This window comes from Cercospora beticola, chromosome 5 (assembly GCF_033473495.1).
Source record: "Cercospora beticola chromosome 5, complete sequence".
Lineage (NCBI taxonomy): Eukaryota > Fungi > Ascomycota > Dothideomycetes > Mycosphaerellales > Mycosphaerellaceae > Cercospora > Cercospora beticola.
The window spans coordinates 3,733,737-3,759,740 of NC_088939.1; the positions used below are offsets into that span (position 1 = coordinate 3,733,737).

A 26,004-nucleotide genomic window follows, 5' to 3' on the forward strand; every position below is an offset into this window, starting at 1 on the left:
GGTCCTAGACTAATTCTTATTTATAAAAGAAGAGGTATAGAAGGATAAAAGAAGAGAGAAGAGGAAGGATAGAGCCTAGTAAGAGGAGGACTTACTAGATACCTAGTATTATCCGAAGGAGAATAGAAGCGAAGGAAGTAGCTACGTAGGCTATAAATAAAAGGATATATAAGGGTTTTTCGAAGGCTTTTCCCCGACCGAAACCTATAGAGCGTACTACTTACTCTAGTTAAAAGAGATAGACCGGCGTATAAGAATTATCTATCTATCTATATAGATCTATATACTTCTAAGCTCTATCTACTTTAGTATCTATAGTATTTTAATTAGTATAGAGTATATTATTTAAAACTTAATAGTTATTATTAATCTTAATATAGTATCTATTAGAAAGTATAGTCTAGTTAGATATTCTAAGAGATACTTTAGAGATTAGGATTAGATAATATAGGTTATATAATATTAGGTTATATAACTTAGCTAATATTTATTTTAGAAGTAAAATATAACTTATAACTAACTAATATAATTAACTCGGTTAGTTCCTACTTATTATCTCTACTTCTACTACGTTATACCTATCCGACGAGTACTTATAAGAATATAATTTAATAAGTTCTAGTAATATAATAATAACTCGAATAGTATTAGTATTAGAATAGTATATATTTAAGACTATAAAGACTCTACTAACTAAATCTCCGAACGCTATTTTAGTATTATATATAGTTACTATATAAAGCCGAACTTAACGCGAAGTAGATAGCGAAGAAGATAGTAAAGTAGCTAGCTAGTAGCGATATTTATATAAATATAGAAACTAGCCTTAAAATATAAACAACGCCTTATCTATAGACACTAACCACGACATTAAATAAGCCCTAATTCATAGCGCTAACGACATAAACAAGGCCTTATTCGTAGAATAAGGCCTAGCACGAACTAGCGAGAACAGCGATAAGAATTTCGGCAACAACCGATGCGCCATACCGTCCTCCACGTTCTTCGTAATCTCTGAAACATAGCGAAAGCTATAGTTGTTCTCCAGGATTCACAGGAATCTGCATATTGTATGGTATTCTGAGTCCGAGGCTTCACCACACTTGGCGTCCATGTGCTTTGCCTCATTCTATCGCCACGCTATGCTTTGCAGCACGCCTTAGATTCGAGAGCGAGCCTCTGCCAGAGCTGTAGTGGTATACGAACAGCATCGCGGATCCTGCAACAACTTGGTCCAGGAAATGCATCGGCAGTAACCTACTCTGAAGGATGAGCGCCATCGTTGCAAGTCCAGATGGAGGCGTGGTTCCATTCTGCGTGTCCTAATCACAGAGCCATGTGCACACGCGAGCCTGCTTCAATATATGTGACGATCTTGGCACCTCCGTTGGGACACCCAGCGCACTTTCGTGTGTCGCGGCGTGTTTGGTGCATCAAGACCACAAGGCTCTCGAGTGGCCGTCTATACGATGCAAAGCAGAATATAAGCACCGCATACCTGCCTTCGGTCAAGACAATAGTACAGACAGTATCTCCTTCATTCTCGCACACCTCTTACCTTCCCACTCAGCTCGCTGGACGAGATTGATCATATTTTCGATACTACGCAGAACCACACAGCTCTCTCGTTCAACAATGCACTCAATCGCTGCAGCTCTGGCCCTGGTGGCGACTGTAGTTCCATTGAGCAGTGCGCACTACACTTTCAGCAAGCTGAGTGTCAATGACCAGGATGTCGGCAACGACTGGCAATACATTCGACAGCATACCAAAGGCTATATGCCCACCAAGATCCCTGATATTCTGGACAATGACTTCAGATGCCAGCCTGGATCCTTCGAAAATGCAGCCAAGACTGATGTCTACGAAGTGAAGCCAGGAGATCGCGTCCAGTTCAAGCAGGCTTTTGGTGGCACCGGAATGAAGCACCCAGGTATTTCAGAGCGGTTTCTTGTCTCCTTGGTGGCGTGTCGGATAAAGAGTACTGACTCCTCGTTAGGTGCTACCCAAGTCTATTTCTCAAAGGCACCAAACAATGATGTCAAGTCATATCAAGGCGACGGAGACTGGGTGAAGGCCGACATGAGTCTGCTCTGCAGCTCACCGGAAAATGGAGCCATCTTGGACGAAGCATGGTGTTCTTGGGCTCAGAACGGCCCAAAATTCACCATTCCAGATACTCTCGAGGCGGGGGAGTATCTTGTGCGTGCCGAGCACATTGCACTACATGGCGCGCACGACAATGGTGTCGAGTTCTATTTCGCGTGCGGACAACTCAAGATTACTGGTACGACTGCCACGGGTGTTCTAGGAGAGACGGTCAAGATCCCAGGCGTGTACCAGCCAGACGATCCCGCCATCCATTTCTCGGTCTGGAACAATGCCATCAAAGAGTACACGCCGACTCCAGGACCTGCGGTCATACCAGGCGGCCATATCACAGGCTCAACGACTGGCAGCACCACTGAGACCGTCAGAGTCGGCGGCTCAGGCGGCGCATCTTCGAACGCGACGTCTGCCAAGCCTTCAAATGGTAGCAGCAATGTTGGCGCCAGCTCCGGCTCCAGCCCATCTGGCAATCAAGATCCAAGCACGAGCGGCTACCCGACCTTCTACAGTGGAGGTGAAGAGAGTACTGATGACAGCACCGTAAGCTCAAATCAAACGTCTAGCTCAGCCTCTCCATCACCAGATCAATCAGCATCAGCTACCTCTCTGCCGTCCTCTGGTACATTTTCTGAATCCCAAGGACAAAGTCACAGCCAAGATCAAAATCAACGAGGGTTTTCACAAGGTATTCGCTGGTCACCATCCGGCTACAGCGGCAGCGGTGCTACTCGCGCAAACGCCCGAATCCATGCGGAGCAGCAAGTGTAATGGAACTGTCAGACAACCAGGAACAGTGGCAGCAGCATATTCGAGGAGAAGTTGGTACGACTTCGGTATGATCGCTTCCTCTGAAATCGAGGATAAAAAGAGCGTTGTTATCGGATCCAGAAAATAGCGAAGTCTGAGATGAAGTCCTCGGTGTCTTGGGTCCTATCTGTGATATTATACTTCCACCGCGTGCATTGCTGTCCGATGATATTGTGGATCGATTGCAGTAGAGAGAATAGCTCAAATACCTCGAATTGAAGAGACATGAAAATGCGCAAAGACATAACGCAAAGCCGGAATTCAAAAGCACATTTTCTCCGACCGAAGTGTGGCGTCGATGACGCTGCATGGAGTACGCTCCAACACATCACCACTTCTCAAAGGATCGTCGCGGATGAAAATGGATGCTTTGATTGCATGAATTAAATTAGGATTCCTGAAGCTTAATAACATGCACAGCCTCACTTTGCTGTCTTCTGTCGCCTTCATATTCCGTTGCAATCCGGTGACAATTCTTCTTGCGCAAACGTAGTCAATCGTGATTAACCGTCTGCACTGTGTACTTGGCGCCACTTTCCAAGCTTCGCCGTTAACTGCCACCGTCACGCTTCCGAGACCGCACCCGCAATGGCCGATTCCCAGCAGCCAAGCCGACAGTCAAAAGCGGCGGATTTCATGCGTGGAGCTGGGACCGTGAATGATCCCGAGAACAAGCTTTGGGGACCAGCAAGATGGGTTGTGCAACTGGTTCAATATCTTATTGCAATCATTATGATCAGTGAGTTTTCGATGCCTTCAGTTAGAATCCGGTGCTAGTCTGACAGATTCGCAGCAATCGCCGAAGGCTTCAAGTCAATAGTGAGTGGTGGAAGCTCACGAAGGCGGAGAGAGAAGCCTCGGACTGAATGAGTGCGGCGCGAGGGTCGCAACACAGTCCTGGAGGGAAATCCGGTAAGCGGGCGTTATCGGAGGTGGTTCGCAGAGAGCAGAGACCTGCTCGATACCAGATCGCATGGCATGACATCGAGTCAGGTGGTGCAACGTACGAAGTCGGCGACGCTGTGTGACTGGATCACCCAGCGCAACCCGAACAAGTCCGAAGAGCATTTTCTGGATTCAGAGCGCACGCAAATGATACCACTTTTGCCGAAGTCATTTTTTCGCTGCCAGCGGCAGGCTTGGGATCCTTTGTGAAAGTGCGGACTGCCGCGGGCCCTGAACAGTTCAGCTGAACGGGAAGTGCTTCATTTCAGATGTAACACATCGCTTCCAGAACCATATATCTCTGACCAGTTGATGCTTGAAGCCGCATTTTCGGAACCGAATGCTTGGATCAATTTTTCGCTCTCTGTCGGATCGCCGTTGATCACTGGTCGTGCGGCCGACTTCGTCTTCCCGACTGCACCGTCGCCCCATATCAGAGTAGAGTCATTATTGAGATAGGTACCAATGTGTCGGAATGTAAGGCTGATACGCTGACCGCCGTATGCCTTCTCGGCGTCTGTGAGTTCGCAAGCAGGTCGCCTGTCCCAATTTATTGCGTGCAAGTATTCCGCATTTGTCGGGAGCGACATCATTATCAAACTGTTGTGTGGCATAGGCACACGATAGGTAGTACGCGCTGCCGGGTTGATATTGCCTTTGTCTCGCTTCGTTCTGATGCGCCTAATGGAGATGTAAGCAAATTTCTCTTGGTGAAGGCCACCGTCGTACTTACATCGTCCTTTGTGCGCCGAAAGACGCATTAATGATGCTACTGTTGGCGACGATATCCAGCGTCTTGTCGGAATGCTCAGAGATGAAGTCGTTGCCGTCGCGGTACAGCTGGATCAATGCATGATTGAGAGGATGCCCGGCCACTTTCTCTGCTTCCTGCCGTATCTTTTCAACAGTTGGTGTCCACTTCTCAACCGGGAGAGTCTGATCAGATGGATGTCTGTATACTGGCATGCTTCCATCCTCATCTATCGTAGCTTGACAGCAAACCAGACGTGGAACCTGTCCCGTCTGATGGAACATAGTCTGCCAGTTGATCTCATGATTTAGCTCCTCAAACAGTGTCGTGGCATCCGACATGAAATCATGCACAATACGAGATCCTGCACTCTCTTGTGCCTTATCCTCGCCGAATAGTGGCTGGCCCATCGCAGGATCGGTCATGATTTCGTCCAAATCTTGAGACTCGCTCAGATCGTCTGCGAGGTCTTCTGGGTCCTTCACAGGTGCGATGGGGTGTGTCACGTCAAATGACGCTTTATAGTCCAGTGGGATTATTTCGAGCCAAGGTTGACCGGGAATCCGTCGTGGTGAGTCACAAGCAATTAATCCAATCTTACTGGACGACGCGTGGGTCGCGTGCTTGGTCTGGTTGCCTTTCCTTGCCTTGCGGACTCGCTCTTCTGGCGGGTCGCTGACCTGCCGGTAGTGAAGTTGAGAGCTTTGAGGTGTTGCATACTGAGTGGGAGTGATGCGGGGTCGCGGAGCTGCAGAATGTGAGTATTTGGCCGATCGCGTGGTGCGGCTTTGCTCAGATCTTCGTTCGAATAGCACTCTGGGAAGACCTACGGTGGAAAAAGAGATCTCGTCGCCGCTATCGTCGTCGTCGCTGTCTGCCTCCAGAGTGCCGCCTAGTTGTTGAAGCGTCCCGCTGTCTTCGGCATCTCCACCATCCACGGCGAAGCGCGAAAGGAGGGTACACGCTTTGACCGTGTTCGCATCCATCAGATCACTGAGTTGTCGCTTGGCCATCTGATGCCGGTCGAGGCGACGGTAGCCAAGACAATCCTCGACCAGGGTGATTTCGATGCCGTACCGAGCTGCGTCCATGGCTGTGGCGTAGACGGACAGGTTCGTCATGCAACCGCAAATATACACATCGGTAATGAGCTTGGAGCGAAGGGTCATCAGTAGTGAGGTGCCGGCGAAGGCTGAGTAATGTGTTTTGGTGACCTGGAGATCCGTGCCTTCCATCACTGGTTTGATACAGTCGGCGTATTCGGCTCCGTGACTGCCGCGAATGCAGCATGGTTCTCTCGTGCTCGTTTTGGAAAGGAACAGTTCTTCATCGTCCTCGCCGATGTCCGGTTCGTCGAACGAGGCAGATGACTGGTAACGGTCAGCGGTTGTTGTGGTAACAGCACCTGCGAACATACCTGGTATTGCTTCTCGCCCCGTGACACATGGTCGTCGCCAGGAACGTCCAGCTCTGTGCCCAGGGAGCCTCCTGCGACGACTGTGTCCCCAGGAGTGTCGTCGCCGTTGACTGGTCTCGTCTCCAGGAACTCTGATCTCACCCAGACGACTTCGCCGTGCTGACGGAAAGAAGGGACGAGGCGGGCAATGCGGTCAACGAATTGGGTTTCCTTAACAGGCAGTTTCCCCGTTGGCAGCACAAAGTCGTTCTGGAGGCCCACGACAATGAGGCCTTTTCTCGTCTGGAGGTTTGGCGTCTGCTGGGACAGCAAGGCAAACAGTGATGACATGATCCAGTCTGCAGTTCTGTTGTCAATGTCAGCATCAGGTCACCACCACGAGGCCGTTTCATCGTACGCAGCAGGCGAAACACGCAGAGTTCCTGTCGACCGTCGAAACTCACAGGCAGAGAAATGTTGATGGGGAGTGGAGAGTGGTCGCGCGCAGTCAGCCGGGCGGGCAGCACGAGCGACTACATTTTGCAGGTCATGCAACGTCGGAGTACCAGCAGACTGGATCTCTTATTGCAAGTAGAGAAGCTCGCGTGCAAGGATGGCGAGGTGTAGGTCGAGTCGGCGCATCGGCCCAAGGCGAAACGGCCATGGGTCGGCGGTGCAGTGCAGCGCAGTGCAGCACGGGGCTACTGCTTGCTGGGCGATGATGAGATGCTGCCGCCGCCGCCGCCGCTGCTGCTGGCCCGCCCACCCGCCGCCCGCCGCCCGCCGGCGGAGCTGCACTGGCCGACAGCATACACCTTGCAGCTAGCCGATCGCAGCCAGGCGTGCGCGCGTGGCCTCCGGATGTCAACAGGCAAGGATACCGGCAGACGAGCTAATTGCAGCCGCGCTGCGGCACACACCGGCCTCCTCCAAGCCTCCATCTCACCACGGCCAATGCTCTGTCCGCGCTGCTCTGATGCGCGAGCCCTCGATACACGCCGCCGTGAAAATGACACGAACTGCGCTGCCCCGTGTGCATGATCGGCGAAGCTAGAAGCATGGTAGAATTCCGCACTCAGACCACTGCCGCTACAGTATGGTGCCAGGCCTCGCCGCCCAACGCCAGTCCTTCTCCAGCAATCACGGATCGCCTCGTTTGACTGCTGTTAGGACTGCACGTCTCCTGTCCATCGACCACATCGACCGTGTGCATTCAGCTCGCTGGGATTGGCAGAATCGTAGAAGCGATGGAACTATTGTTGTCCTGGATGTCTCACCAGTATTTGCTAGGGTCTCTCCAGATCTGAAAGCGAGCCGTTCGTATACTAGGGCCACATGAAGCACCATCGGCAGCGTCACTCGGGCAGAGAGGGCTGAGTGCAGAGACTCATTCGCAGGCTACTCACAAGGCTCATTTCACTAGAAATGTGGAGGAGGGATAAGACATTGCGACTGATGATTGCCGTCCACGATCTGACCACGACACAGACCAATGTACTTGCTACAAGCCTACAATGCAGTCATGTTAGTGAGTCCGTCCGGTGTACGATAGCGCGTCTCCCACACCCTGGCTCATTACCACGTGTTCAAGAGCCACTTCGTTTCTGCTAGCACCCTCTAGCAGCAGATTGACGAAGACGAACCCTGCACGAGCTGCCAAAAAGTGCTCAGTGCAAACAGCAATGTCTCATAGCACCAATATCATGAATTCCGTTCCTTATCTGTGCAGCCGTGATACGAAAGTTTCCACCTCCATGACCTGACTCGAAAGAGCTCTTACTGCGCATGTGATGCTCCCCAAGATGGAAAACGCGAGGAACAGACTTTCTCGCCGACGGCCAAACGCCTGTCGGGTCCAATGTCGTTGATCGACCAAAAGCTTGCAAAAACGAACCCGCCGTGCTAAACGAAGATCCCAGTCAACGCGCATCGTCATCGCGCGAAAGAGATGCAGCAAGAAGCGCTAGAACAACACACAGTCCTGCCAGTGACCTGCGCTAGGCGAACGAATTGAATGCACACTCGCATGACATTGCTGTCACATGTGCAGTCGTTATCGCTCAAGTCCGAAATTCATCATACATACACGATGAGGATCATCAGACTGCAAGCAAATACGATACGATGTACAGGTCGAAGCGAGCTTGGAGAAATTTCCCGGTTGTTCCTGGCGGACGAAGCCGTCCGGATTCTGGGCGTCAACCAACCACTATGTACCTCTCTCTGCCTGAATCGTCCGGCCGACGGCAGGTTGAGGAGAGAAAAGAGCTCCCTTGCAAACTGAATCTGTGCGGAAGCTCAGATCGACGAGCAACCCAGGACCTGAGCCACAAAGTTGTCAACGCCGTGATGAGAATGGCGAGCAGTGCGATCGTGCGGTTGAGCAGTCTGGTCATCGTGATGGTGTGGTTGACATCCATGCGATCGCATTCAGGATTCACTAATAGTGCTGCAATATTAGTTCCTGCCGTCAAGACGCAGTGCGGGCCCTAGGTTCACAGACTGAGACATCAGCGGTCAGGATCCGAGCCAAGGTTGTTCGATAGAACTGCGAGTCCGGGTTTCCTCAAGGGGAAGTTGAACAGCAATAATATGTGATCATAATGCAAGTGGTCGTCGATGATTTGAGCAATTCGTACCTGCTATGCGGCACAGTCCTTGTAAGCGATCAGCGCACACATCGTCACATCCTTCCACTCCATGCTGTACGGGAAATGCCTGATCCTTCACGGCATTGACTCTGTCCACTGCAGCGTCGGCACACGGCGCGTGCCTTAGCAGGTCGTGAAGCTCCAGTAGGAATTACTTCCAGCTGAATTCCCCACATTCTGCATGCCTGCTTCCCCAATCCACACCACCATTCGTTTCCTCAAACTGTCATTCGTTCTACCAAATGCTCACTTGCACAAGAACCGTGAAATTCAGCATCTCCTGCAGTGCTCGAGCAGGACATCTCTGCATTGGCGCGTAGCGGTCGTATGTCGGTAGAATTTCCGCTACTCGCATGGGAGTTTCTTGGTTAGAAGCCCATCATGCATGACATCGCGGACTCGGTCCCGGGGCATGCAGTGGCAAGCATGTCGAAGCCATCGAGGAGAGATGTGGTCGAAACGACGGGAGCGATGCAATGCTCTTCCCGAACATGGAACGTCCTTGTCGCTGACGTGCCAGCAAGATGTGTACTACCACATGAACTTGATATGCGAGTGGTGAGAGTAGTCGCAACCAGATGTTCTGCTTTGTGGAAGGCTCAGACCATCTCATCCAGCCTTCGCAAGCTCGCGCAGCCTTGCGCTGCTCTGTTCGACCCCTTCTTCGAAGCCAACGGCCCGAGCCAGGCTGATAGCCTCCTTGTACTTCTTTCTCGCAAGATCAATGTCACTGCTCATCTCGGCAAATTCTCCTAGGTTGTGGGTCGCCACAGCACAGCCAATGTCACATTCTTCATTTCTTTCAGGCGCTGCAATTCCAGCTGCCACGTCCAGAGCCTTTTGTGCCCACCGTCTGGCGTTGTCGATCATATTCTCCCGCGAGGCGGCTGGTCCTGTAGGTCGCTCAGAGATGTTTTGTGAAGTCGCATATGCCTGTGCGGCTCGTGCTGCACCGGGGGACTGTTGCGCCAAGGAGGAAGCCAGATTGTTCATGAGGACCACTGTGTGACAGTCCTTTGTAGGATATAAGCTCAGAGCTTGAAGAAAGAGCGGCGTTGCAAGATAGTGCTGGCTCTTGGCCTCGTAGCTGTGAGCGAGTGCCTCTAGTGCCGCGCCAATCTGGTCGTTGCCCATCCATTCGCCTTCTTCTTCGTCCTTGACCTGGTTGCTCACACGTCTTTGCTGTTCTTTCAAGACCGTCTCTGCTGCCCAGACCAATCTCTCCTGGGCTGCATCTCGATCGTAGATCGCTGGGTGGCCGTACAGCTCACCCAGCTTCACAGATATGCCCACCGTCTTTGCCAGAACGCTTGTCCTCTTCTGCTTGTTGTGCTCGAGTTGTCCAAATTGCTCGAGCCACTCCAGATTGTTCGATCGTGTACGTTCCAGCACTTCGATGGCTTTCGACCACTGTTGTATGTCCTCGAGCAGCTTCGCGACCTGGATCTTGACGCCAATTATTTCATCCGAGAACGGGTCCATCTGAATCTCTTCCGCCTCGTGCAGAGCTTGCTTGTAGTATTTGAGCGCCTCTTTCGGTTGCAAGTCCGTATTGGTGTAGTACAATGCCCTGCGCAACTTCTTCGCCACCGGTTCTGGATACTTGTGGAAAGCTGCCAGAACGTAGGACTGATAGAGATAGTTTGCATACACGACGCTGCCAGCTCCGGCAAGGATAATTACTACTGCGAGTGCCACTGATATTGGATTCTGCTGTGTGAGGTTTCTGGCATTCTCCATGAAAGAGGCCTGCCGTCTCTGCTGGCCATGTTGCAACGGAGTGCGTCGGAGAGCGTGCTGTGGCCGGAGCTGCGTTCGCGCAGAGACACGGTGTAAATTTCGTGCTTGACCAGATATTTGTCCAGCTGCCTGCCGCAATGGCAGTCGCAGCAGAGGTCGTCCAGACATGATGGCGATGGAAGTGGTCAGGCAATGGATGAGACGAGAAGTCGATCAAATTTCCAGGGACTTGCGCGGAGCTGCAGCCATTGATGACGACAACGCGTTCAACTGCGCGTCTTCCTGCTGCAGCCTTGCCACTTCGTAGAATTCACATGCAGCGACAGTTCACATCGCAGAATCATCGCCATGTGCGGCCGCTACGCCATGTCGTGGCATCCGTCGCGGGTCCGGCGGCATTTCGCTGAGCAAAACATGCCTGTCGACGATGCTCCACCCGACGATGACGGGCGTCTCAGGCAGAGTTACAACTTCGCTCCCGGCTACCACGGACTCATCTACCGAGCCGACACTGCACCCCGAAACAACGGCGCCGGTAACGACGACGACGCCGAGAATGGCCAAGATGGCAGCGAAGCCTCTCCAAACAAGACAAGTTCGTCGCAGACTGCAGCCCAAGCACCCAAGTACAAGCTCCAGGCCGCCAAATGGGGGCTCGTGCCCTTCTGGACCAAGCGACAGCCCGACTATGGCAGCCAGATGAAGACCATCAATTGTAGGGACGACAGTCTGATTGAGAATCGAGGCATGTGGAATACCATGAAGCAGCGAAAGCGCTGTATCGTGGTTGCCGAAGGCTTCTACGAGTGGTTGAAAAAGAACAATGGCAAGGAAAAGATACCACATTTCATGAAGCGCAAAGATGGTCGTCTGATGTGCTTCGCTGGTCTGTGGGACATGGTCCAGTACGAAGGCAGCGACGAGAAGTTATACACGTATACCATCATCACGACGGATTCAAACAAGCAGCTCAAATTCCTGCACGATCGTATGCCGGTCATCTTCGAGCCTGGCAGTGACGAGCTGAAGGCCTGGCTTGACCCGAATCTCATCGGCTGGAATAAAGAACTGCAGAGCATGCTGAAGCCATATGAAGGCGAACTCGAATGCTACCCTGTTGATCAGGCCGTCGGTAAGGTTGGTAACAATAGTCCTCAATTTATTATCCCTGTCAACAGCGCCGAGAACAAAAAGAATATTGCAAACTTCTTTGGCAATCAGAAGGCGACTGCGAAGGATATGGCGGCCAAAGCTGAAGCCGCGCGTTCTCTGAAGGAAGCAGATGAGAATAAGCACGAGGATGAAGACAGAGTTACCACGTTCAAAGTGGAAAACACGGAGGACAACGCTCCTCTCCCGAAACCCAAGGAGGAGAGCGAACGAGACTTGTCTCAGAAGATTAAAGCAGACACAGCTGAGCTCGACGATAAGGATATGATCGAAGCTGCGGATGAGCAGGTGGAAAGGGGCATCAAGCGCGAGATCTCTGAGGTGGACGACGCGTCTCTACTTGCGGCAGTCGAAAGCCCTGTCAAGAAAGCAATCAAGGTCGAACATGCTACCCCGTCCCCAGCAAAGAGCGTCACTGGTAAAGGTGCTAATAGCAGGAAACCCAGAAGCGCTACCTCAAACAATACGATCGCGAAAACACCGGACAAAAATGCAAATGCAAAGATTACCAGCTTTTTCGGTGGCAAGTGAGGATTTTGGGGGGCCGCTCGTAGAGCACCTGCCCAAATGACAACAAGTCTTCGATCGGCACACATTGAGTGCTTGCGACGCAAGAATAATCTTCCAGGAATCCTGCGGGGAACGGAAAATCGGCAGTGCTGTATGACAGCGACCTCAATGTGACTGCCCCTTTGCGGATCAAACAGAGCTCGTGATCGTTCGAAGACCAATTGAACGGCCAGACTGTCATCATTGATATATCGTCGAACTTGCGATATATTAATGGTGGACAATGAAGCTCGTTTAGTGTGGCCATGCGCAACGAACGTGCACGCCGGAAATCTAAGCAACAAAATTTGCTCACGCTGCTCCCTCCTCGGAGTTCCAATTTATGGAAGATTGCATGCGAGGCGCCTTCGTACAAGTCATTCTCACGTCTGAATTGGTACTGTATCGTCAAACTGTTGACGTCGGTCAGTTGCGTCCTGACCCACATCCCTGTCCCCCCAATTCGGCTAATGTTCCGTAGTTCGCTTGCCACGCCCATCGACTCGTTTCACATAGAAGCGCGCAGTCTTAGATTTCCACCTTTGAGGTTCTCGACCGAAGGATGCTCGACTACGACGCCTCTGCTCCACAGCAATATGTATTCCACCGCTCATATCGAGCCGGAAAAATCGGCCACGCCTGGCCGAAGCGACCTCCTGCCCCAGAACAGGTCGGTTGCTGCAGAACCTATATACAATATATAGGGCCAAGTCTGTCAAGCTCTGTCAAGCACTCGCCTCTGTCTCTTGTTTACACGCGCACCCAATCCGCAAGGCTGGTCCAACTCCATTCACTCACTCCTTCCGAAGCTTCTTTCCACTTCCAAGCTTTCCCTACGCTCCTTATCACAGACCCTGGTGGTTTTTCAGAAATCAAAAATGGTTTGCCAGAAGACGATCGCCTCGCTGCTCCTCGGAGCCGGCCTTGCTGCTGCTCTGCCAGCACTCAAGCCAACGAGTATCAGCAACACAAGCAGCTACGCTAGCACCGGTTGCACGTTTACAGATGCAGCAGCTGCAAAGGCTTCGAAGACTGCTTGCTCGTAAGCGATACATGAAACGAGCGATCCGAACTGTCGCGGTAGCTAATGTCTCGTCGCAGCAACATCATTCTCAAGGACATCGCCGTCCCAGCCGGTGTAACCCTTGACTTGGAAGGCCTCAACAAAGGAACTACTGTTGGTGTCACCAAAATGCATCAAATTGTTGTAGCTCTAATGGAGTATAGGTTACCTTCGAAGGCACCACTACCTTTGGCTACAAAGAATGGGCAGGTCCCCTGATCAGCGTCTCTGGTACTGGAATCCAGGTTATTGGTGCTTCTGGCCATGTCATTGATGGTAACGGCGCCAAGTGGTGGGATGGCAAGGGCAGCAACGGAGGCAAGACAAAGCCAAAGTTCTTCGCCGCTCACAAGATGATCGACTCTACGATCTCGGGCTTGAACATCAAGAACTACCCAGTTCAGTGCTTCTCTGTCAACCAGTGCCAAAACATCAACTTGAAGGACATCACGCTTGACAACTCTGCCGCTGGTGATCTCGGACACAACACAGGTGAGTCAATCCATGTGATAACGCTGAGAAGGTCAACTGACATGAATGTGAAAAAACAGACGCCTTCGATGTTGGGTCAAGCACCGGCGTGCACTTCACGAATGCCAACGTGAAGAACCAAGATGACTGCCTCGCCATCAACTCCGGATCCGACATAACTTTCACCGGTGGCACTTGCTCTGGCGGTCATGGTCTCTCCATCGGCTCAGTCGGCGGCCGCTCAGACAACGACGTCACGAACGTCGTGATCAGTAACTCAACTATCTCCGACTCCGACAACGGTGTCCGCATCAAGACCGTCTACGATGCTACTGGATCTGTCCAGAACATCACATACTCTGACATCACGCTCAAGAACATCGCCAAGTATGGTATTGTCATCGAGCAGGACTACGAGAACGGCTCGCCAACTGGCACCCCAACGTCAGGAGTTCCGATCACCGATGTGACTATCAAGAATGTCAAGGGCACTGTTGCGGAGAAGGGAACGGAGGTGTATCTCCTTTGCGCCTCGTGCTCGAACTGGACTTGGGAGGGTGTTGCGATCACTGGTGGAGAGAAGAGCACAAAGTGCAAGGGAGTTCCATCGGGCGCTTCGTGCTAGATGCTCTCCGGTAGGAAGAGCATGCCGATTGACATCTTGTCATAAGGGCGGAGTTATTGGTGCGGCAACGCAACCCTCTGAGAGATTCCGCGGCCCTGTGCCGTGTTCTTCTTAGCCAGAGGGTGACGAGCCAGCTGCGAAACGTGGCGAACAAGCGAGAAATACATTCGAGGTAGCAAATCTATTGCATGCTTGGCCTCACAGTATACATACACTATCGTCGTATTCACCTCTGGTTTCAAGCTCGACAGGGGTATCGTATTTGATGCTGGTCAGTTTGCATGTGATCGAGTGTGACGTAAGCAGCAGCACAACATGGACTGCTGGTACATGTACAACAACGATTTGCATAGTTTTCCAAATCGTTGTTCAACATGCTTGAAACTGGCTTCCAGGGCGTACGAGTCTCTCGTGTCCAGAATTAGGCAACGCCAAGGCCGCAGCAGGCAGTGAGGAGGGCGCAGCTGCCTAGCACAGCTATATAAGGCACTTGATATGCATCCTCGCAGATGGAACAATCAGAGATTCGACAAAGACAGATAGCATTCTCCCAACGGGAGCAGGCCGCCGCATACGCTCGCGCTGCAACCCGACCAGAACCATCACCCTTCTTTTGGCTCCCATTGCAAGCCACATTGCGAGCCACCATGTCCCCCCAAGCGGTCAACCCCAATGTATTCCAGCTCCTGGTAACTGGCAAAGCCGAAATTCCACACCCCGCCGAACGAGCTTTGATCAACGTGTCCGTCTCAAGCTCCGGGAACAAGAAAGCCGTGGTGTCAGAAGAAGTCCTCACGACAGCTCGACACATCGAAGCGCTACTCCGACCTCTCTGTCCCAAAGACGAGAGCCAGGAAGCCAAAACTGCAGCTCCCTTGGCCCACTGGTCCAAAACCTCACTGAGCTCGACATCATACGTTCCCTACAATCACAAGAATCCCGATAAAGAACTTTCCCGTATCTACAACGCAAGCGTGAACTTCGATATCCGATTTCGAGATTTTGTTGCTCTGGGCTCATTCGGCACGAAACTATCTAGTTTGGCTCATGTCGAAGTGCAGAATATCAATTGGATCCTGACAGAGGCGACGCTTAAATCATTCAAATCGCAATTGAGAAAGGAAGCTACACAGGACGCAATCCAGAAGGCGAAGGACTATTGTGAGGTGCTTGGATGTACGAATGTGAGGCCGATTGAGTTACAAGAAGGCGATGCGAGAGATGTCATGAGCTCTGGATGGGGAAGTTCTGGTGCTGCGGCAGCGAGAGGCGGGGGACTGTTTGGCTCGGGCCCTGGGGCTATGGCTTCGATGAGCATGCAGAGTGCCCCGGCTGCGAGAAGGGCGGGACCGCAGGCTGGTGAGCAGGTGCAAGCGGAGGACTTGAGTTTCGATGCCCAGGAAGTGAAGATGGCGATGGATGTCACCGTGAAGTTCCATGCGGATCATGCTGTGTAGAGAGTGGCTTTGCAGCGTACCTTTGTCCAGGATTGAAATGGTGTGAGCGCGAAACATAGTTCAGAGCCTCTGTAGTAGCTGTACACATTCTTACACCGTACCGTTGACATGCATCTGCTCACTATCGGCCCCTCTGACCCATTTGCTTCTTTCCCATTTTGCCTGCAGGTAATGGCTTCTTCGCCTCGGCCATCACGGCCTCCTCCGCCTGTTTTAACTTGATTTGCCTGTCAGCCTCAATGGCAGCCGCACCAGACACGATTTGCCCTTCTTCCACCTTCCTGCCCTCTGCCAGCAATGCTTTCCTCCGCTCCTTATCCAGTTGATGCCTCCTCCTTTCCGTCATCCTCCATTCCTCCGGAAACTGCATCCTCTTCTTGAATTTGTGATGTCTCGTGTCCAATGGTACATCCTCAAACGAATCCGTCTCCAAATCTTTCGCTTCCGCAATCAATTTGTCCACCGTATCCGCAAGATATCGCTTATTCTGCGCAATCGTCTCGAAGCTCTCGCAGCTCATCTTGAACTGCTTCGTCTCCGGGTTGTATCGGCTTCCAGCCAATTTCTTGAGTTTCTCTGTCTCTTTTGGTCCAAGCCCGAGATGCTTCACTTTGAATTCTACAACCACTTTTCGCGACGCCGGATGCGATTCTGAGAAATAAGTGGTGTAGCGCCAACGCAGGGGTGTCTTATCTGCGGTTCGCTCGGCTCGGACGAAGGGTTTGGCGTGTTGGGCAAGGAATGGCATTTCCCATGCTGCGAGGCGCATCATTTCTCGGAGTTCGCGATGTTGGTCGAGTTCGGCGTGGGCTGCGGAGGATAACTCAGATTCTACAGGCAGATTCTCGTCGAGCGCTTCGAGGTAGGTGTCCAGGTCGTTCTCGACTAGCTCCTGCTGGGCCATGGCGCGGGAGGTCTGGGAAAGAGGGCGGCATTGGTGCCATTGTGCATTTCGAGGGAGGCTCGCACGCGATGCTGATGGGCCCGTCCATCTCGAGGTAGTTTGAGTCGCCTGTCGGCAGACTCGTTTCAATGGTGCCGCCATGATATGAGAATGGAGAGTAGATGAGTGCCAGATGCTCATCACTTGGCTTCACTTCCGCGTGCCAAGACCAAGACCTCCGCGTTCGCCGCATTGACGACCCTTGCGTACATGCACCTCACCCACAGCCCTTCCTTCCTCCGCGACAGTATGTAGACACGGCACAGTGTTCTTTTGCAATGTCTTCGAAGACCTGCTTCGTCACGATCGGTGCTACAGCTTCCTTCAGTGGTTTGGTGAAAGGCGTACTTCAGCACGACTTCCTGGAAGCACTCGAGAACCAAGGCTACACAGACCTGCTCGTGCAGTACGGAGAGGATGGCCAGAAGCTATTCGACTCTCTCATCACCACTGCGAAGAATAGTGAAAGCGGTAGTGTACTGAACATCCAGGGCTTCACCATTGATAAGGCAGGACTGGCCAAGTATATGAAACAGGCGAAGGGCGTTGAAGGAGGTCAAGAGGGGGTTGTCATCAGTCACGCTGGTACGCTGCGGTCCTTTCGAATAATTCAAGGAGCGGCTATGCTGATATTGACTTGTTAGGCTCTGGCACAATTCTCGACGCACTTCGCATCCAAGTCCCACTTGTTGTTGTGCCTAACGAAGCGCTCTTGGACAACCATCAGGTGGAGCTTGCCGAAGCTTTGGCACAGCAAGACTATGTGGTTCACGGGAAGTTGGAAGGCCTGACTCAAGCGTTGGAAGATGCCGAGCAATTACGGCTTAAAGTGCGATCATGGCCACCACCCAATGCAGGATATATGCGGCAGCCGAAAGGCCTCAAAGGCGTCATTGACGATGAAATGGGATATCTGGATTAAGTGACTGCCCCGCATGTTGGGTATATGATGCCTAAAGACGACTTCAAGGATGACAAACGCCTCTACTCGGGACAGGTCATCGAGACTACCCTTGGGCTCTCGCTCCTCACGTCACTACACTCCAGTATTGCCTGGGTTATCTGCGTTCTCAGGCTTGCAGGAACGTAAGCTGCGGATGCCTGCAATAGACGACTGGCCTCAACTGCCATCGCACTGATCCACGCTGAATGCCAATCAGTCGCTCTCATACGGTCGCTTCTTGTTGCTGGTGCTTCCCGTCTCAGTAGCTGTCAAGCTCGTACCTATCGAGGCTTGACGGCCTCCTCGGGTGGTTTCGATGCCGTCAAGATTTTGCTGGTACACCCTTTCGATATCAGGTTCGACATCGAAACCCGATGCCTGGATGGAGCGCAAAATCTTGGGAGCCAACTTATTTTTGCTCAAGAAATTGAAGCGGTTTCGCGCAGACGACTCGCTGGTCTTGCCTTGCGATGTGGTCTTCTCAGGTGTCCATGGCTTCTGTCTGCCATAGCGGCAGAATGTATACAGAGTTCGGAACGCTATGAGGATGCACGTTAGCAGGGTCGCAATATATGGAGTCTTGGTGCGACTAACCAGGCATGCAGGCACAGAACATGCCAAGGGTGATTTCGATGAAGCACCTGCGATCCATGTGATTAGCTGCACTGTTTGAACCAGCAAGACCACTCTTCTTACCAGATCTCGATGTCCAATGTGTTCGCTCCAAGACTACCAATCATCCTATCAAAACGGTAGAGATGATAGAATCGGAGACATCCTGCTATCGTGGACAAGCCACCCACTGTGAAGATCGCGAGAATGGCAAGCCTCTGCTTGGGTGGTAGCCTGAGCTTTGCGACGGGATATATCGGAAGGACCAGGACCATGACATCTGTTGCAAGATTGACGCCATTCACCGCTGCATTCCGCCAATGTCAGACATGCATCAGGTATACTCTGGAGGCAACTCACATAGAATCCATGAGGACTGCTTGATACAAGAGCCCGGCACTGAAGGGTCCCAATATCTCCTGGCCGGAACACATTGTACTCCCCATGTCACGAATGAGCTAATGTAGTGTGCTGAAAGCAGGGCAATCATAGCCATCGTCAAGCGCCAGAACCAGTCGTAGAGATCGTTTGCGATCCGGAGATATCTGATACAAATCGACAACTTGAAGACATACAGCGATGTGATCGTCAGGATCTGGATGACCCATGTTTCCTAGACGATTGTGTCAGTTGGGACATCAGAAGTCAACATTGAGCAGTGCCCTACAATCAAAATCCGCTGGAGCCATGCGAACGGCGCTTGGTCTGGTTTCGGTCCCTTGTATATCGAATTGGCTTGCACGCTCGTCACCGCCGCAAGAGCTGCTGTCGGGGCAAGACAGAAAATTGTCGTCCAGTCATCCCATCCGCCTCTGCTACGCTTCAATACGAGCACGGCGGCACGACATGCTACAGCGATTACTAGATGGCAGAGAATTAGCTGAGTCGACCATGTGCTCTCAAACGACGCGTATCCTCACCTGCCAACGTCAAGAATACTCCAGTCACCGCATAAAGCGTGATGACTTGATCATGCTCCACGAAGCCAGTAGAGCTTTGCGCAACCTCGCCCGGCGACGGATTCGCTTTGACGGGTGCTGGATTCGAGATCGACATTATTGTAGGCAATGCTACCAGGTGTCAAACATGCGGTTGTGAAATACGAATCACATACGAGGTCGGTAGTGGAGGAATTCGACATGCAGTGGAAAGGTTCGAAGCGGCAGGCCTTTAACCGTGCTCGACCGGACAACGTGAACAGGTGGAGTATATGGCGATAGATTCCTTATTGCCAGAGCGGTCCGATCGACAGTTCGTTGACACCCGGTTCAACCGGATCTATCTCGCAGTCTCGTCAAGATAGGACGATATTTCAAATGCGTACAGTGCACAAGTACGACTTTGGCTGCGATGAGCCCGATCGGCTCGACGGAACATGCTCAACTGGTATGCTGCCTTCTGTCGCTTAACTGACTAGGAAATAGCTTGGATTGCGTTACAATGACATTGAATGGCTGGAAGGAGGACCATGATCAGCGGCTCTGAGCTCTGCTTGCTGTGGTAGCGCTGTGCACGACTCATGAAGCATGTCGATAATGACCTCTTGCCAAGAAAGACTTCCCGAACTCGAGCGGTCCGACCGCCCCGTCGAAGCATAATCCTTTGGAAAGACCAGATACGACCTTCACATTGACGATCTCGGCATGCCGATGATAACATACTTCCGTATGCTGCATGGCATCGATGAAGGCCGGAAATCAACCACGCTTCCGAACAACCACAGACCCCTGACAGTTTTTCCGCGTGGATGGCATTGGATGATTGGCGGGAGTTTACCCAGGCTGTGGTGATCTACTGTCGTGCAAACGGCAGGGCTAATGGCGGTGCTAACTGATTTTGTGCGTTCTCACAGAACAACCTGCCTGCGACTCTACATGACCAACCACAAAAATGAATCATATACTCAACACCACATGGGTTTCGCATTGGGCAGCTTGTCGGTCTGTGCCACCCTCTCCGGCCTATCGCAAATTTTTGCCTTTGGCACAAGCTGACTCTCATCCTAACGGCCATGTGGCCTGCATGACAGAATACCAGGCGACTATCATGCTCGGCCCAGGGACACGGGTTGACCAGCAGTGTCGTCACCGGCGCTGCTACTAGTTCAAGCCATAAGCCTTCGACCAAAAGGTAAGCAACGGCAGGCTGTGCTAGCCTTACGGATCACATTCCACGACGCCTGAACGACAATGTTGGCTTTGCCCATACTTCTCTCGCTGTGCGAGCTTGGCTCAGCATTTCCAGCAGACCTTCAAGGACTGATTCCACGAGAGTCCTCACCATCCAAACGCCAATTACCTATCATTGTGCCACCTTTCGATGCCGAATTGCAGCGTGTCGAGACGACGGGCAAATACAAGTTCGTGCCACCTGGTAAAGGTGATCAGAGAGGCCCATGTCCAGGTGAGATCGGGTCCAGATGTTACGAATTGTTCTTACTGACCTCACGCACAGCTCTGAACGCTCTGGCGAACCATAATTATTTGCCCCATTCAGGAATTGCGACGATACCTCAATTTATCGAAGCGACAGGCAAAGGTATGAGCCCATGGTTGCACCTGCTCGCTCGGAACTAAGTCCAGGCAGGCTTCGGCATGTCAGTCGATCTCTCGACGTTGCTGGCCATATATGCAGCGATTATCGACGGGAGTCTGACCAAATGGTCTATTGGTGGGCCAGACTCGAGAGTACAGCTCCTCCCTGGACTGCTAGGCCAGCCGCAAGGTCTCACTGGATCGCATAACAAGTATGAAGGCGACGGCAGCCCCACTCGTGGAGACTTGTATACATAGTATGATCGAACCCATTGTTGTTGTAGGCTGTCAGCTAATGCCGTCATGCAGCGGGAATTCGCACTTGCTACAAATGAAGCAATTTCAAGAGCTCTACAACCGTGGCAAAGCGAAGGACGACTACGACCTGGAGCTCCTCACAGACTATCGATGGGACCGCTTCCAAGAAGGCATTGCGACCAATCCATACTTCTTTTACGGAGGCTTTGCTGGTTTCACAGCACAGCCTGCTGCCTGGGCATTTGTCTATCGCATGATGGGCAATAAATCAGCTGAACATCCCAGAGGCAAGCTGAATGGCGCAATCCTCAAGTCCTTCTACTCCATCACAGGCGAAGATGGAAACTTCAAGTATACACCTGGTCATGAACGGATTCCCGACAACTGGTACAAGCGTCATCCCATCGATGCCTACTCGTCAGTATACGTCCAGCAAGATGCCACATACATGACTCTCAAGTATCCGAGCCTGGCGAGCGTGGGAGGCAATACTGGGAAAGTCAACACGTACTCTGGTGTCGATCTCGGAAACCTAACGGGCGGAGTCATTAATTCTGCGAATCTGCTCGAAGGCAACAATGGTCCGTGCTTTCTATTTCAACTCGTGATACAGATGCTTCCGGACGCGCTGGAGGGGTTGTTTGATAACATTAGCCCAGCCTTGGATCTGCTCGGTCCAGCCACGAAACCCCTCGTCGACACTCTGGACTGTCCTCAGCTGGATGCGCTCAACCGGAATGGTATTAGAGCTGCTCTCGCCAAATACCCCGGCTATACGAAGGCTTACAATGGATACAAAGGCTCCAAGAAGTCTTCCGCGCCACTTGGAGGGCTTTTGGGAAAGATTCTAGGGTGATCATTGAGTTGTACGATTTTCTTTTGACCCGAGCGACTGTATTAATAGAAAATGACAACCTAATTCGTTCAACAAGACTTTATGGCGCTCATCAATCAAGTCGGTTGGTGTGAACGCACAGTCTCGAAGGTGTGGCATCGTTCCTCGAGCTTAATTGTGGACCAGGCACACACCTTCACAGTGGTCTGCTCTGCAATCTCCTGACTTCATCTACTGGCATAGGATTCCAGGCAAATCAAGCATACCAAAGGTGTAGGACCAACCCATCAGGACGATCAATCACCAGACCTTCCACTGGGTGCATCTTTGATGTGCGGCGAAGTTCTTCCAAGCACCTACGACCTTAAGTGCAGTCAAGCACGGCAACAACCCCACACTATCTTCATGCGAAGTCTTGCTGCTGAATCTCTGAGTGACGCGTGTAGCAGAATGCCGTCGGCCAGTCCGAAGGACTACAACGGCTCTTGTTGCTCGCCGCGCATAACAACGTTACACTGCACCTCGTACTCAATTCTTGAGCCGCTGCGCCCAGCTTCCATGCTTGCACTTTCAAGAGTCGCCTCCTCGTCCCAAGAGATAAAGTAGTTGGCGTGCCATGCCCTCCAACCACCGTATCTGGAAGGTCTCCGCACGACTCTTCTCCGCTCCCACGTTGTGTTCCATGGCTCAGGTCCAAAAGTGATGAGATCAGCGTCCGCTATCTTCAGAATTCATGTGCCATGGATCTTGGGCAAGGTCGGCCAAGACATCTCTGTTCTCGGCATACCATCCATTTTAGGAAGGTCGACCTCGTGTGCGTCTTGACGGTGGATGGCAATGAGCTACTTGGATGGACAAGAGGTTATGAGCGGAGAACAGGAAAGTGAGCAAGAGGCTACGCAATATATAATCCACTTGTGTGTGCTGGAAAGAATTTGCTCATTTCTGCTCAGTACTACTATTATCGTATTCTTCACCTCGCATTGCCAAGATGGTGAAGTTCACTTCAGCTGTGCTGGCTTTGCCAGCTCTGGTTAGCGCTGCCCACTTCAAGCGGGAGCAGTATGAGTCTGGCGAGGTACACCAGATGATTCTGGATATGAAGAATGTATGCGTTGTGCAGTGAACCCAATTTCTGAATCGTGCTAATACTGCCAAGGCACAATGGGACGCTCTCGAAGCCGCAGGTGCCCTCAACTCCAGCCAGTGGCCATCATGGAAGAACTGGGACCAACTCGATCGCCGCGTAAAGCGCGACCGTCTGCGATGCCGTGACGGAAAGGCCATTGCAGAGTCAGGCAACCCTATGCAGACTTTCCGCTGTGATAATGTAAGCTGCTCTGATCGTTGTATCTCAATTTCTCGTGCTGACCACTGCTTCCCACTCAGATGGATCTGTACGATTTCATCAACCACAACGACTTGGGCGGTGGCGAAGCCGACCCTCGTTTCCCGAACCGACGAGGCTCATCAGTCTGGGGTTGGGCAGGACCACGAGGACGTCAAATTGCCCTTATCGGCCAACACACTGGAACTGCCTTCGTTGAGATCGATCGCCGCGGCAAGATGACCTACCTTGGACGTCTGCCAGCTAACGATCCTCTTGGCTCGTCGTGGAGAGAAATTCGAGTCCTGAACAACCTGGCCATCATCGGATCTGAGGCTGTCGGCCACAATATCCAGATCTTTGACATGAATAAGGTCGCTGCAATCGATCCCGCAAATCCAGTCACCTTCAGCAGGAGTGATGTGGAGAGTGTGTTTGATGATTTGCCCATTGGCCGTGGTAAGTACTCAAATTTCGGAGCGGCTCTGCCAGCCGGCCTCGAACTTTCTATGCTGACCTCCAACTTTCTTAGCACACAACGTTGTCATTGACTGGGACAACGAATATGCCATTGCGGTTGGCGCTCAGCCTCGCAACCAGACCTGCGCTGCCGGTCTCGAATACATTAACTTGGATGATCCAAGGAACCCCTTCAAGCCGGGATGCGCCAGCTCCGATGGCTACACACACGATGCCCAATGTGTGACATACAATGGTCCAGATAGACGCTACCGCGGAAAAAACATTTGCGTCGCATACAACGAAGACTCCATCACTGTGTGGGACAGCACAGACAAAGCCAACTCCGTGATGCTCGGCCGTCTCGAATATCCTGGTGCCACGTACTGCCACCAGGGATGGTGGACGGAGCGCAACTGGCACCAATTCGTTCTGCTGAACGACGAGCTTGATGAGGTGCAAGGTGTTGTGGCTGACGGTGTTCCCATCACTCACATCATTGACCTGACAGATCTTCGCAATCCCAAATGGGTGAGTCTTAAGCACCAAAGTGCAAGCGTTGCCCAATCTCGAGACATCGATCACTGACTTGTGCTTGCTACCAGACCGGCACCTTCAAGTCCACTGATCACCGCGCCGTCGACCACAACCTTTACATCGAGGATGGCGTTATGTTCCAGTCGAACTACGGCGCAGGTGTCTGGGTCAAGGACGTCCGATCGATCGCCCGCCACCCCGACGGAAGCCGTGTCAGCACCCTCGCATTCTTCGATATGCACCCTGAGGACGATGCGGCCGGCGGCTCATTGGACTTCGTCGGCAGCTGGGGTAACGTGAGTGAAGCTTCTTCTCAACACGTCATTAAACAGAAGCTAATGTTTGTGTTCTTTTTAGTTCCAATTCCCATCTGGCTTTATCGTTGCGAACACTTTCGAGCGTGGTGCTTATGTGCTTCGTGTTGCCTCAGGTCGTGGTCGAGATGGTGGCCGTGGCTTTGGTGGCAGGTCCAGGTAGAGCGCTTGAACGCTTGTATAGCAGGAAGATACCAAAGGGGCCTGAATTGCGCAAATGAAATTCATGAAACTCTTCAAGTTCGCTACTGTCCTCTGATCAGCGTGTTGCCTTCCCTATGACACTCTTCGACGCATGCAATTTTCCTGGTTTGAATTCTCTCGTGCTGCTTTGTGCTCTGTTGCCTGAATTGCAGCATCGGACTTCGTCCGAAGTTAAGGAGAAATTGGGAGCTTGTTGAAAGACACAGAGATCAGATTGTATGCCCAGGTGTACAACTTCTAGATCACTGGACATCCTTCGGCCACGCAGCATCAACCGCGGCGACCAAGATCTCATGCCACCTGCCAACCCACCATCGCTCTTCATGAGCCTTGAGGACGACAGCAAAATGCCGCAATACCAACAAAGCATTCGCATCGTGCTCCGCGACTTTTGTAAAAAACGCATCGTCTGCCATGGCCGGGAAATACGCCATAGCTCGGAGGTCGTTCGGAACAAGCTTCACCGTAGCCCAAGTGATTCTCAGCAGCTGGGCAGCTTCCGTGCAAACTTCGTCCATTTCCGTCTTGTCCAGCTCTGCAAAGATCTCCTCGGCTCCGGGGGTGATCAAATCCGAGGATGCGACTTCAAGCTTGTCTCCAGACATTATAGCCTCGCCAAGCTCGGTTTCCGCAGTATCCCGAATATTCCACAGAGCTCTAGGTCCTCGGAACAACGCAAAGACTTCGAGGATGTCTTCCACAGTCGGCGGCTCGCAAGTGGACTGTAACGCTCCGAAGGCAAGCATAATCAGCATAATGGAGAACATGAATATAACATTGTTCTGAGCGGGATCCTGACGCGTGAGCATTTCTTGAAACATTGGCAATGCGACCTGTTGGTGATGGAGACCCCGAGCACGATACCGGGCTGATAAGGTGGAATCTCCGGGAGCCTTTGCATGGCTTGCGGCAAGATCGATAGCCGCAAGCGCGAGGATAGCGCGCTGCAAGATTGGATGCGTTTCGGCTTTGAGAGGCACCACCATCTGCCATACATATGTCGCCTCTGGGCTGGGAAGTAAGCGACTCGAAGTGTTCGTGCAGTACCGGTGCATAAGAAGCAGATCTAGTGAATCGAACACGTGGGGCGTGCCACCGGCGATCGCCGCATCTTGTCCATGTGGAGGCCGGGGATGTTGGGGAGTGCCTGGTCCTTGATCAAACGGGTATTGACATGTAGTGTGTCTTCGTGTACAGCTCTTGCATGCTGGCCGGCCTTCGTCACACTATCTTGCGTTAATTGCGTCTTATTGCAGCTCTCTGAACCCTCAACGAGTCCGTGTTTTCGCGTCCTCGTCCTCGTA

The 26,004-nt window shown here is 52.0% G+C and overlaps 13 protein-coding genes across 13 annotated transcripts; 8 read left to right on the forward strand and 5 right to left on the reverse strand.

The window, feature by feature from the left end:
• Positions 1 to 1,635: 1,635 nt before the first annotated feature.
• Positions 1,636 to 2,877, forward strand: RHO25_008634 (uncharacterized protein; the record flags this gene model as incomplete). The annotated part of the gene is made up of 2 exons (XM_023604447.2): positions 1,636 to 1,933; positions 2,000 to 2,877. The coding sequence occupies 2 exons, from the start codon at positions 1,636 to 1,638 to the stop codon at positions 2,875 to 2,877; spliced, it is 1,176 nt and encodes a 391-aa protein (XP_023460575.1).
• Positions 2,878 to 3,504: 627 nt separating this feature from the next.
• On the forward strand, positions 3,505 to 3,786 carry RHO25_008635 (uncharacterized protein; the record flags this gene model as incomplete). Its single annotated transcript, XM_065603083.1, has 2 exons — positions 3,505 to 3,655; positions 3,710 to 3,786. 2 exons carry the CDS (start codon positions 3,505 to 3,507, stop codon positions 3,784 to 3,786), a joined length of 228 nt encoding a protein of 75 aa, XP_065459155.1.
• A 335-nt stretch (positions 3,787 to 4,121) lies between these two features.
• RHO25_008636 (uncharacterized protein) lies at positions 4,122 to 6,359 on the reverse strand (the record flags this gene model as incomplete). Its single annotated transcript, XM_023604448.2, has 3 exons — positions 4,122 to 4,542; positions 4,595 to 5,982; positions 6,030 to 6,359. The coding sequence occupies 3 exons, from the start codon at positions 6,357 to 6,359 to the stop codon at positions 4,122 to 4,124; spliced, it is 2,139 nt and encodes a 712-aa protein (XP_023460578.1).
• Positions 6,360 to 9,268: 2,909 nt separating this feature from the next.
• Positions 9,269 to 10,567, reverse strand: RHO25_008637 (uncharacterized protein; the record flags this gene model as incomplete). Its single annotated transcript, XM_023604449.2, has 1 exon — positions 9,269 to 10,567. The coding sequence occupies one exon, from the start codon at positions 10,565 to 10,567 to the stop codon at positions 9,269 to 9,271; it is 1,299 nt and encodes a 432-aa protein (XP_023460577.1).
• A 180-nt stretch (positions 10,568 to 10,747) lies between these two features.
• On the forward strand, positions 10,748 to 12,100 carry RHO25_008638 (uncharacterized protein; the record flags this gene model as incomplete). Its single annotated transcript, XM_023604450.2, has 1 exon — positions 10,748 to 12,100. The coding sequence occupies one exon, from the start codon at positions 10,748 to 10,750 to the stop codon at positions 12,098 to 12,100; it is 1,353 nt and encodes a 450-aa protein (XP_023460580.1).
• Positions 12,101 to 12,996: 896 nt separating this feature from the next.
• PGN1 (glycoside hydrolase 28 protein) lies at positions 12,997 to 14,277 on the forward strand (the record flags this gene model as incomplete). The annotated part of the gene is made up of 4 exons (XM_023604451.2): positions 12,997 to 13,160; positions 13,220 to 13,295; positions 13,346 to 13,673; positions 13,733 to 14,277. The coding sequence occupies 4 exons, from the start codon at positions 12,997 to 12,999 to the stop codon at positions 14,275 to 14,277; spliced, it is 1,113 nt and encodes a 370-aa protein (XP_023460579.1).
• Positions 14,278 to 14,924: 647 nt separating this feature from the next.
• Positions 14,925 to 15,734, forward strand: RHO25_008640 (uncharacterized protein; the record flags this gene model as incomplete). The annotated part of the gene is made up of 1 exon (XM_023604452.2): positions 14,925 to 15,734. One exon carries the CDS (start codon positions 14,925 to 14,927, stop codon positions 15,732 to 15,734), a length of 810 nt encoding a protein of 269 aa, XP_023460582.1.
• Positions 15,735 to 15,855: 121 nt separating this feature from the next.
• Positions 15,856 to 16,638, reverse strand: RHO25_008641 (mitochondrial 37S ribosomal protein mS35; the record flags this gene model as incomplete). Its single annotated transcript, XM_023604453.2, has 1 exon — positions 15,856 to 16,638. One exon carries the CDS (start codon positions 16,636 to 16,638, stop codon positions 15,856 to 15,858), a length of 783 nt encoding a protein of 260 aa, XP_023460581.2.
• Positions 16,639 to 16,955: 317 nt separating this feature from the next.
• RHO25_008642 (uncharacterized protein) lies at positions 16,956 to 17,599 on the forward strand (the record flags this gene model as incomplete). The annotated part of the gene is made up of 2 exons (XM_023604454.2): positions 16,956 to 17,262; positions 17,322 to 17,599. The coding sequence occupies 2 exons, from the start codon at positions 16,956 to 16,958 to the stop codon at positions 17,597 to 17,599; spliced, it is 585 nt and encodes a 194-aa protein (XP_023460574.1).
• Positions 17,600 to 17,833: 234 nt separating this feature from the next.
• On the reverse strand, positions 17,834 to 19,288 carry RHO25_008643 (uncharacterized protein; the record flags this gene model as incomplete). Its single annotated transcript, XM_023604455.2, has 6 exons — positions 17,834 to 18,159; positions 18,215 to 18,261; positions 18,317 to 18,539; positions 18,593 to 18,845; positions 18,900 to 19,093; positions 19,153 to 19,288. 6 exons carry the CDS (start codon positions 19,286 to 19,288, stop codon positions 17,834 to 17,836), a joined length of 1,179 nt encoding a protein of 392 aa, XP_023460573.1.
• Positions 19,289 to 20,421: 1,133 nt separating this feature from the next.
• RHO25_008644 (uncharacterized protein) lies at positions 20,422 to 21,880 on the forward strand (the record flags this gene model as incomplete). The annotated part of the gene is made up of 4 exons (XM_023604456.1): positions 20,422 to 20,635; positions 20,687 to 20,770; positions 20,819 to 21,023; positions 21,076 to 21,880. 4 exons carry the CDS (start codon positions 20,422 to 20,424, stop codon positions 21,878 to 21,880), a joined length of 1,308 nt encoding a protein of 435 aa, XP_023460829.1.
• A 970-nt stretch (positions 21,881 to 22,850) lies between these two features.
• On the forward strand, positions 22,851 to 24,659 carry RHO25_008645 (uncharacterized protein; the record flags this gene model as incomplete). Its single annotated transcript, XM_023604457.2, has 6 exons — positions 22,851 to 22,967; positions 23,019 to 23,189; positions 23,249 to 23,645; positions 23,719 to 24,176; positions 24,251 to 24,478; positions 24,540 to 24,659. 6 exons carry the CDS (start codon positions 22,851 to 22,853, stop codon positions 24,657 to 24,659), a joined length of 1,491 nt encoding a protein of 496 aa, XP_023460830.1.
• Positions 24,660 to 24,942: 283 nt separating this feature from the next.
• On the reverse strand, positions 24,943 to 25,521 carry RHO25_008646 (uncharacterized protein; the record flags this gene model as incomplete). The annotated part of the gene is made up of 1 exon (XM_023604458.1): positions 24,943 to 25,521. The coding sequence occupies one exon, from the start codon at positions 25,519 to 25,521 to the stop codon at positions 24,943 to 24,945; it is 579 nt and encodes a 192-aa protein (XP_023460827.1).
• Positions 25,522 to 26,004: the final 483 nt, after the last annotated feature.